Source organism: Perca flavescens, chromosome 2 (genome assembly GCF_004354835.1).
Source record: "Perca flavescens isolate YP-PL-M2 chromosome 2, PFLA_1.0, whole genome shotgun sequence".
Lineage (NCBI taxonomy): Eukaryota > Metazoa > Chordata > Actinopteri > Perciformes > Percidae > Perca > Perca flavescens.
In genome coordinates this window covers 21,703,267-21,714,243 of record NC_041332.1, presented here as the reverse complement: position 1 = coordinate 21,714,243, position 10,977 = coordinate 21,703,267, and the positions used below count along the sequence as shown (strand labels likewise).

Below are 10,977 nucleotides of genomic sequence, written 5' to 3'. Positions count from 1 at the left end.
ACAATTACACACACACTGCTGCCCACAGAATTGCATTTCATATGTGACTGATGCTTTCTCTCATTTTAGCATGAAGGTTTGTGCAAGCAAATGGAAAAATGGAAAATCAAACATAAATAGTGCAAGGGAACACTGGAGTAATTTCATTTGTTTTCTTCGTGAGGGTGGGTATAAAAGAGGACAGCACAGCGTGTACTGTTTGTTAAGCCCCGACAGTAAAGCCACAGGGATTCTTTCTTTGAATCAACAGTTGCTGCTGCGAATTGTAAGAAAGCAATTTGTACAGATTTAACTGCAGAGCTGTCTCTTGCATCACTACTGTGCAGAAATTGTGATTTCAATATTTTGAGAAAATTCTTTCATTTGTCTGAATTCAGACATCAGTTGCAACACATCACTAAAACTTTTTTTTAAAACTGCGTCTTAAACAGACAATAATGTGGCACTTTCTAATCTTACGCTACCCGTTTCATGATAAATGACAAGGCATTGGAAGTTGATAAATTGTTAATTTTATAATGGCACTAAGTTATCTGTTTGTGACTGCCCTTTCATCCAAATATTCAAAGGAATGGCTTTACTTTGATATGTGTTTGTGGGGAAGAATATGTAGAAGATTAAAATGTTTTTCAAGCATGCATATCGATGCCGTGGTGACAATGATAATAATATTTCGTAGATTAATCCATCAGCTTCATTGCACTGTTTGTATTCTCATCTCACTCTGACTGAACTGACTACAGGTTGCTTTCTTGGGTGTCATTGGAGGATATGGGGTGGAGACCCCCGTTCTCGTTCAGTCTCTTGGCACGATAAGTTTCATAGTGAATGTTGTGAGTGACCTCCTTCAAATCCTGGAGGTGAGACCTGAAAAAGAGAGATACAGGTACACAGAGGGGACATGTTACTAGTTATGTATTTATCTATTTGACAGGGAGGTATCAGCATTATTGTGTATGTTTTAGTGATTCTTATGTTTAGGTTTAATACAGCGCTAAAATCTTGCCAACTGCAAAAGCATTATTGAACCCAGGAAGCAATCTGAATCAATGGGATTTGCCACAGAGTAACATTTAAAATGATACCCTTACGAGCAAAGAATTATACAGAATATATACAATTCAAAATGCTTCTCATGTGCTTATTACGCTTGTTTTCACATTATGTTTCATAACTGAAACTATTAGTCAATTAGTTTATTGTCAGAAAAAGTGATCAGAAACTATTTTGGTCATTGATTAATCATTTGAGTCATTTGTTTCAGCACAAATGCCTCTAAAATGTGAATATTTGCTGGTTTTCTTAGCCTTCTGTGGTAGTAAACTGAATATCAATATATTATAATAATAATAATAATAGTATTCAATTTTAAGACATCAATTGTGATTTTTCACAATTTTCTGACATTTTATATACCATTCGATAACTCCTAACTAAATAATCAGCAAAATATTCCATAATGAAAATAATCATTAGCTGCAGCCCTATTTTATTTTATATGTTGTTGTATACTATGACGCAAAGAAAGTTTCCTAATATGGTATATCCCATGTTTCTAATGGCTCCTTATGTCCAGTTTATTGCATTGAGTTTGGTTTTAAAAGAGTATTTTACCTGATCAGGAAATCTCTCAGCTGAGCAAACTCACAATGGTTGGGGTTTTCAACTGCAACAAAAAATTGCACAGAATCAAGTGTCATATCTAGTCCTTTGCACAACAATATCAATATTATTCCTATATGACTGTAAATGTTACTTATAAAGAAAGGCCATATAACCCACCTTCTACGATGCCCCATGCTGTCTTCCTCCCCAGAACTCGTTTGCCATTCACTTGATATTCTTTGTCGCTACCCACAACAGCAAAGGGCATCGCCTCCTATGGACAGAGACATTTCAACACGGTTTAGTGTGCCGAAGAGAGCTGCACAAGGTTTATGAGATAAAACAAATACACAACATGCCCCAGTGCCCTGACATTCTGTTTGGAGGAGCCAGTGCGTGAGTGTATAAGAGAGAAAGTGAGTCAAGCTGGGTGTAAAGTAGGGATGGGGAAGACTCACTGGACAAATGTGTGTGAAAGAAAGAACAGAACCACTTACTCTGATCTTGTCGTTGTCGCTCTTGTCCTCCATGTCCTCATCAAACTCTTTCTGTGGGTAAAACTCAATTCCGCCCATCTCCAGCTCCTTCCTTACCTACAGCACAAAACAAAGCCAGGGAACAACACAGATCTGTGACACAACTTCACCTGAGCACTGTTTCAAATCATTTGTGTACCCCACACTCTGGAGAGGGTATTTATAAATAATCCGATAAGCCGATATCGGCAAATAGTCCTTACATACACTACATTATAATTTTTTGGCCACTTGGGGGCAGCAACAACATGCTGTAAACACAACATTGACACGTTATCACCTTATAAAGCTGATTCACTGAAGTTGTTGGCAAACAGCTACTTATTCACACATCCAGCAGACAGAAAACAACATTAGCATTCATTTGTCATTTGTGTTTCTGGTCAACCGATGAATGTAATATTTACTCTCCTTTTAGCTCTGTTTTTGGTCTCTACCACTAACTCCTGAGAGAAATATCTGGTTCTTTAGCTGCTAAATGCCCCACTATTTTCACCAACTGGTTGCTAACTTCGTCTTACTGCTGTTTGGTGCTGAGCAGGTGGTGTACAGTGGGTTGTTAGAGCTTTCTCACTGAAAACAGCTGCCTGCTGTGGCCGAAAATGATGCTATGAGAGTGAAGCAAAAAACTGAGGGACGTAAAACCAAAAACTTAGTTAAAAGATGCTAGATAGTCCATAGAAATGAGTGGAACTGCAGAGTTGGGTGATGATTCTCTGTGTGTTTGTCACTACAAACGTCACCTCTTTTATTACAGTCGTTTAATCCATTGTATATACACAAATATTAATTAGAGCAGCTTTAAAGGCCAAAATATGTACTGAGCAGGACATTTTGAAGTTGAAAAATATACCTATATATGTACATGACAAACAATGTAATAACAAATAACTCAAACATATTTTTGGCATTTCTTGATAACTATAGGCATCGACGTTGACATATAAATGGATACCATTATCAATACCATATTGGAAAAATAAGCTAATATTGGCTGATATATAGGCCTTGCTGGCCAATTTATCAGTCTAGCTTCAGTGGGATCATCATTGGTAAAACTTACCCGCTGTTTGAACTCCTGTCTCTCCTCAATGGTCATCGTGTCTGCCTTTGCAATGACAGGAATAATGTTGACCGAGTGACTCAAGCGCTTCATGAACTCGACGTCTAGTGGCCGAAGACTGGGACAGAGATACAGACGGATAGACACAGAACAGAAAAGACAGACAAGGAAAGTGAGTAAGTCGGTAGATTTAGAAGCTGTGATTCTCCCAGAATGCTCGCATGCGACAGTGAAAAGAGGATCAGAATAACAAATAGCACAAAGGGGCACATAGATTGTATTAGTCATGTTTCATACGTCTCATTACATTTCCCTAGTCGTGTAGCAATTAAAAAAGACTTACAGTGTGGAAGTTATTTGAAAAAATGGGCTTATCATTAGACAAAGGTTGTGTCCCAGTTCTTGTTTGCCTGCACACAAAACATCCTGTCGGTCTCAATTACCCTGGTTAAGAAGGATCGGATACACTGGCTGTATTACACAAAAGACTGTATCCATTTATCCACTAAAGAGCAATTTCACAGCTGCCAGCATGAGCCAATTGTAAGGTGTTCAGAGGAGAGAATGTTGTTTCAATACAAAGTAGCTCTCTTGATTTAAGGCTTAGTTAATCTGAAATTAAATGTTTTTGGATAAAGGGGCATAGACTGTATGCTGTACATGTATGTATGCTGCTCTCTTTGCCAACAAATTACTAAAAACATGTTTTAGATCAGATACGTGACTTTACTAATCTCTAGTGCTGACAGAGTTTAACTCACGAGTGTCCAGTTGGGGTGATAAAATATAGACAGCAGTGCACCCTGGTGTCAGGAATGCGCTTCTTTCTAGTGATGTTGACCTCCTCCTTTAGGAACTTCTCATACTGCTCATTGATGTACTTGGAAATGGGCTCCCAGCTGTGGATACGACAGAGAGGGGCAGTTTGAGAGAAAAAGTTACATGGGCAAGAAAAAAGAGAAGGAGAAGACAAATACTTCACTTGAATAGGAACATTTTCAATAAGATTTCAGGGTAAGGTGACAAGTAAAAAATAGTTCTTGGTAAGATATGCAGTAATGATTACATTTATGCGGCTTTAATGATGCAGGAAAACCCACCAGTTGTCGTTATTAATTAGGTCTCCAAAGCCTGGAGTGTCGACGACTGTCAGTTTCATCTTCACACCACCCTCCTCAAGGACTGTAAGAAACATAAACCACAGTGTTGCTTTGTATTTGGAAAAACTATCCATTTTATAGAACATGGTCTGTATCTGAATATTGAACATATTGAACACGTTTATGTTTGGAATAAACAGAGAAACAGCTAGAAACACAGAAAACAAAGTATGAATGATCTGATTGAGATATTTTTAACACGTCTGCTGTGTCTCATTCCGATTTGTCCCTTTCTGGCAAGAGCATAATAATGTTAGGTCACTGTCAACCACAGGCGATGTGTGCATAGTCCTGTAAAACTGTAGCAACCAAACACTGAGCACTGTCCAAGGGTTTGACATAGCCCCACTGTTTCCCTGTTGCTGTTAAATCATCAAGGATGTCGACGAGTTCAGTCACTTCTTCATTCCCAGATGCCATAAGAAGCACAGTATTGAATGCTACATGCTGAAGAGTCCCTAATTGATTTCATAAACAGAATGCAGAGCTTTCTATTTAATACTAACACTGGGGGAGGGGCGCCAAAGTCATATTATCAAATACTACACATAGTGGCTTAACATAGGAGGAATCTGCTCTGTATTCTAGCCATTGAGGACTCTTTTCTACCACAACCACAAATTGAGCCTTGTTTACCTCTTCGTTTCAGTTGTCAGCAGGGGTCGTTCGTTGTTACCATGGAAACACAGCTCTCAGTTCAGAGACTATCTGGTGTTATGATACCAAACATTTTAGGCTTTAAGTAAGAAAGCCTAAATAATATTAGCAAAATGGATTTGTTTTTCTACCAACAGTAAATCTTGTGTGCTTCGTTTGAGATGTCCTACTATAATTTCAATGTGACAGACAGACACACATAGACTGGCTATTATCTGGGCTGAAGATCAACAAGTCTGTCCACAGGCCCTGACAGAAAAACACTTTGAAAATCCTCACAGTTACAGACATTACTCCTAGGATTGACGTATTTGTGTCAAGTAAAAGCTGTCAGCGATCCAGCCAGAATCCATAGGCCCAAGAACAAGATGTACTTGCTGATGACTAAAAACCATTTGTCATGACGTAGTCAAAGTCTCAGTCATGTTTCTTACTGGACCCTTTGCCTCCCTGCCTTAACCTTTTTTTGATATGGTTGCCTGTCGTGACTGACCACCTTTAAACAACCCCTGCTTTGAACCATAATTTTGACACAATAAATTCTGGTAATCCAGAATTTTTTGAATTTACGCTGGCACATTGACACCATAGACTGTATATAAAGATGGACAACACGTCTCCAATTCCTCCCACTGTACAAAAATGAAGCCAAAATATCTGCCTTCAGCTGCCATCTTGCATATTTGGATTAGTGATCGGGCGGTGGTGCCGTGGTATCGAAGTCCCGCCCATACCACTTGGTATGGCAGTTGCACCGCCCTCAACCATAAAGCTCGACAAAGAATAGTTAAAACTGCAAAGCACATCACTAGGACAGAGAGGCCATCCATGGCGGACCTCTACACCCAGCGGTGTAGGAAGAAGGCCCGGCTCCTTGAGCAACAATCTGTTGTCTGTCAGTGATCCGTCCATCAAATTTCTGTTTAATCCATTTATTCATATTTAGATATTTTGCAAACAGACAGAATGCACAACCTTCTTCCTACTTTGTTGTAGAGATGTTCTGATACCAGTATCGGTATTGGCTCCAATACTGCCTAAAATGCTGGTATTGGTATCGGGAAGTACTGGAGTTTATGCACCGATCCGATACCACGTAATGAAGCCCTAAAGAAAATGTTAAAGTAGTTTATTTATGTTCTTTTTCTTGTTATAACTGACTGTCAAACTGGATAATAAAAGAAAGTTCTGTGGCAATGGTATCGGGCCATCTCTACTTTGTTGGTAGAGTTAACTACTCTAAAAAGACACAGGTCAGGCAGTTAAAAAAAAAAAAAATCATATCTAGTATAATTGTTCCAAAGCAATGTATCTGGAAGGAACAATCATTCTCAGTAAATGGACACAGCATACAAATCATCAAAGCCTCTCACACAAAGAACCTGCAGAATAAAGGTGGCCAGAGCATTTGTAGCTCAACTAAAATAAAAGGCAAGCTCCCTTGGCAGCTACCATGGTGCACTAATAGACTGTAAGTAGGCTATGTGGGACTTTTAAGAACGCGGTCAAAGATTGTTAATTTTCTCTGTCAATTTTAAATCCTGCTATAAATGTCTGGCTCTAAAAAAAGAACAGAAACTTTCTCCCCGTACTCACCATGAGACACCGCTTTGATGTCTACAGTTTTGGGGATCTTCTCATCACGGGCCCATCCGGCGCTCCTCCTGCTCACCTGGGACTTGAATAGGGTGTTCACCAGAGTTGACTTTCCGAGACCGCTGTGACCTGAGATGGAGAAAAAAAGTTAACGAACAAGGCCAAAAAGCAGGGAACAATTATAGAAAAAGAGAGATGGAGAGCATCCAGGTAGGAGGAAGAATTTAGTTTGCTTTGCTTTTCTCCAAGAACTAAAATCCTAGACAAAGAATAAATATATTCTCTTCACAGCTTTACACAGATATTCATCTTTTACCTAATTCTGTAACTTACCGACAACCATGATATTAAAGTCAAAGCCCGTCTTCATGGTCTTCTTCCTCATCTGCTCAATGATAGTGTCGATACCAATGTACCCCAGCAAAGTGGATCCACCGCTGGAGCTGTTGGAGCCTCCATGACCATGACTTCCATTGTGCGCTGCAATGTGACCTCCAACATGGCCCGCACCGTGAGCCACACCGTGACCGACATTATGACCCACACTATGACCGTGACTCCCAATGGGGACTGGAATGGCACTTGGAGGAAGTGAAACGCCGCCTCCTCCCCCGATGCCCGGGCCCTGGGGTGGGAAGGGGCTGGAGGGTGAAGGTGCCCCCACATTTGGGGGCTTGGCAGGGACGACTGGTTTGGGTCTCACTTCTGGAGGAACTATGTCTGACATGTCTGCAGAAGAAAAAGAGAGGAGGTGGATATTCAATACAATTTTTCATCAACAGAAAATACTGCCACATTAGGAAGTAGGCCAGTAGAGCATGCTGAGGCCTCTCCTCCTTTTAAATTGAATTGGGTTGTTACAGTGGTGATGGCGCAGTGGATATAACACATGCCTTTGGTGGGGGAGATCTGGGTTCCCACTGCGATACATCAACCAATGTGTCCCCGAGCAAGACACTTAACCCCTAGTTGCTCCAGAGGCATGTGGCCTCTGACGTATGTAGCAATTGTAAGTTGCTTTGGATAAAAGCGTCAGCTAAACGACATGTAATGTAATGTCTTAAAGGGTTAGTTCACCCAAATTACTATTAAAACTAAAAAATATATTATTTTTGTCATGTACATCTAGCCACGCAGAGAGTTTTGGTTTTAAGACATCTGTCTTCAGAGTAATGGGGACATTGTTTGTGAAAAGAGATGTTGCTGTTGAACCTTATCAAGCGAAGTGGGTATTGGCCAGATCTCACATATCCACATTGAATACAGTTTCTTCATCAGTGTCATTATACAATTCTGTATTTCCAATATCAGTGAGGGCCATCAATCAAATTTCTACAGAAATCTCTAGTGTATGATAGTGTTTCTAGTGTAAAACAGGTATCGGATCGGTACTCAGAGAGTGAGAACGATAGAGGCCGGGACGATATATCAGCTGATATTAGCTTATTGCAGATAAGTATCAGTGTAGATCTTGGCTGATAACAACAAATTACAGTACAGAAATGCAAAAGATATATTTAAAGTTATTTGAGAAACAGTGTCATCATCCTTACTTGTCCACCAGAGCGCAAGTTTATTTTTCAGATGCAAAATGTTCTGCTAACAACATATCTTGGTGGTCACAATTTATTAACTGACACGCTTAATGATACAAATACAATTTGAAAAACAGTTTCTGCACAATGTGTTTGCAATTATTACAGACTAGTGAGCAGCCCTATGTGAGAATATTTTCAAAGCTTGTTGGTTACCCCCCCAACCAGTGTTACAGTATGCATTGTTGTTAAATGTGTCACTATGCCGTTCGGTACTTTTTGTTGTTGTTGCTTATTTGATTGAATGGTTGTTTTATATTTCTGTATGTCCATCAAATGTAAAAGAGTCAATAAAAAAAAAAAATAAGGTCATTAGTAAATCGACTAAAATGACTACTGTCGACTAAAATTTGAATGTTTTCCAGTTTTCTCAGTCGACTGTGATAGTAAACTGCGTTGGTCTAACAGGTTTAGGATGTTACAGTGGACTCTGCCATTTGGTATTTTAGACCAAATGACTAAGTTAATTGATAATGAAACTCACCACAACTGAAACTATATTCACCACTATTGTATCAGGGTGGATACATCTCAGAAATGGACACTAAATTGCATGGCTTGACACCACTACAGGTAAGTTAGAAAACAGTGTATGTTTTTTTTTGTGAACTGATCCTTTAGAGAAGCAAACAGTGCAGGCAGATGTTAACAGCAAGTTGATTACCTCATCCCTGCAGGGTGTACACATGGATCAGCCTGCTGCCATGCTTTAAGTCTGTGCATCCGCAATTCTAGATACAGATGATACAGGTCACTGAGGCAGTGGCTGTCACTTTGATTCATACAGCCCAGCTCCCCCTCTCTGCTAGCCCTCCTGCTCCATTGAATCGCTGTGAGCTAAATACTGCAGGCAAATCACACTTGAAAACGAAAACATACAATAGCTGCTGACATGATAGCTATGACCTGTTTTCAATACTAAAATCCGTCCGTTATTTTTGTTCTGGGTGGACGTGCAAATTAACGTTAAGGGCCACTCACTACAAGGCTCCATGTTTAAGCTAACCACTTTGTATCTTTTTTACAACACACGAGGTAAGCTCCATCACAGCCTGTCGAGCTCCATTGTCTCTCTCCAGTCATGCTGGATAATAACGTTAACGTTACCAGCTAGCGGCGGCTCCGTGTTAGCTGCTAGCTACAGTCCGCTGATGTACGTTCCTGTCACACTTACCGATTCCCGTTCAATTGACCCGCAAATCTGCTTGACTGACCGATCAGTTGTCGCTCTCTGGTCCCAATAACAAACGATGTATATCCAAACACAGAGATAACAAGACGAGAGGGGTCATGTGAACAGTCTGGGTACCTTTCCTTCCCTCCGGCCCTGAGCCCCCCTTTTCCGTTACCAAGGCGACAAGAGGAGAGGGAGTGGGGAGATGCAGCGCGCATGCGCAGTATAACTACCTCAAAGGGAAACTAATTTGGTACAGTGTCTTCTGTCTGTCAGTGAAGCATGCAGACTATTTTTAGGGAACATTTGAGATTACATTATAATTGGACAAAGTTATACGGTGAAAGAAGTATTCAGATCATACACTTAAGTAAAATTACCAGTAGTCCAATGTACAATAACAATACACCATACAAGTACAGGTTCTTCATTCATATTTTTACTTAAGTTAAAGTGTAGAAGTATTATGAGCAGAATGAACTTAAAACTATCAAAATGGATCATGGATGCAGAATGGCCCCTGTCACTGTTATATTATTGGACAAGTATGAGCCTATTTACACAGAGCTAAATTTGAATGACTTTATATATCGAAATACATCATATCTATAGAATCATATTGTTTTTTGCGTAAAATCGTACTTTGTAAAGACTAGTATTTATAAATGCAAGATAAATGAAGTGGAGTAAAAAGTACAAAATGTTTCTCTGAATGTACTGGAGTTGAAGTAGCAGAAAATAGAAATACTAAAGTACAAGTAGGCTACCTTAAAATGGTACTTAAGTACAGTACCTCAGTAAATACAGTTACATTCCACCATTGTACTAAGTAGCAATACCTCAATGTCAAAAAACACTTTTTTCAGTGGCAGGATGTTACATTAATGGATTATTATAACTGATGCATTAACATGTAAGCAGCATTTTAACATTGTAGCTCGTCTGTGTGGAGCTCGTTTAAACTGCTTTACACACTGGTGGTGGGTAGTTTGATTCATAACAAACCATCATATTTTACAAACTCATGTTTTGCGTTTAAAAACGTAATCTGCTATAAATGTGTCAAACAAATATAGTGGAACTATCTGACAATCGACCTTAGTTGGACTACAGAACCGACGGACATACAGTATGCAACCTTTGTTTAATCGAGGCTATGTCCTGTAATATTACTACGTTACTAAGTTTTACAGGGGTGACTTAACTACACCACACTACTCACAATTTATTTCTGAGTTGCTCTCCTGTCGTCCTTCTTTAGCGTTCCTTTCTGCATGTTTTGGCTGTGTTTGTCTCTGTGGAGGGCTGTGTTGGAGGGTTAGGGTTCAATAGAGTCTGCTGCTAACCAACGTTGTAGTGTCTCTCTTCAGCATGTCTGTTGCTCTACTGATAAGGAGCAACGTATTAATTCCCTCTGCTATCCTCTTTGACCTCCCCCCAATCTGACTTCCCACCCCCTTAGATATAAACGTATTGGATTCTAAAAAGATTTTAAACAAGAGATGAAAGACAGCCTGCCATGTGTAATTTAAGGGAGTTTTTGACTTTGTTCAGATAAATTCTTCCAAGTGGTTTGGATATCTCTGTACTC

At 39.7% G+C, this 10,977-nt stretch overlaps 1 protein-coding gene across 3 annotated transcripts; it reads right to left on the bottom strand.

Moving 5' to 3' along the window:
• Nucleotides 1–213: 213 nt before the first annotated feature.
• septin3 (septin 3) lies at nt 214–10,737 on the bottom strand. Of its 3 annotated transcripts, none has more exons than XM_028597314.1 (10): nt 10,609–10,737; nt 6,951–7,346; nt 6,618–6,746; nt 4,305–4,386; nt 3,966–4,103; nt 3,205–3,322; nt 2,103–2,198; nt 1,783–1,879; nt 1,615–1,666; nt 214–867 (listed from the first exon to the last, which is right to left on the bottom strand). In XM_028597314.1, the coding sequence occupies exons 2-10, from the start codon at nt 7,342–7,344 to the stop codon at nt 738–740; spliced, it is 1,236 nt and encodes a 411-aa protein (XP_028453115.1). In that variant the 5' UTR covers nt 7,345–7,346; nt 10,609–10,737; the 3' UTR covers nt 214–737. The 3 variants fall into 3 exon arrangements, with proteins under 3 accessions (XP_028453115.1, XP_028453107.1, XP_028453123.1); XM_028597306.1 differs by lacking the exon at nt 10,609–10,737 and adding an exon at nt 9,387–9,550; XM_028597322.1 differs by lacking the exon at nt 10,609–10,737 and adding an exon at nt 8,877–9,106.
• Nucleotides 10,738–10,977: the final 240 nt, after the last annotated feature.

Excerpts from the sequence above, each read along its gene's own strand:
- septin3 (XM_028597314.1), bottom strand. The coding sequence starts at position 7,344 with ATGTCAGACATAGTTCCTCCAGAAGTGAGACCCAAACCAGTCGTCCCT. Across the intron at positions 6,747-6,950 it reads CTTTAATATCATGGTTGTCG|GTCACAGCGGTCTCGGAAAG; the intron begins GTAAGTTACAGA and ends TCTCCATCTCAG. Across the intron at positions 1,667-1,782 it reads AGCATGGGGCATCGTAGAAG|TTGAAAACCCCAACCATTGT; the intron begins GTGGGTTATATG and ends TTTTTGTTGCAG.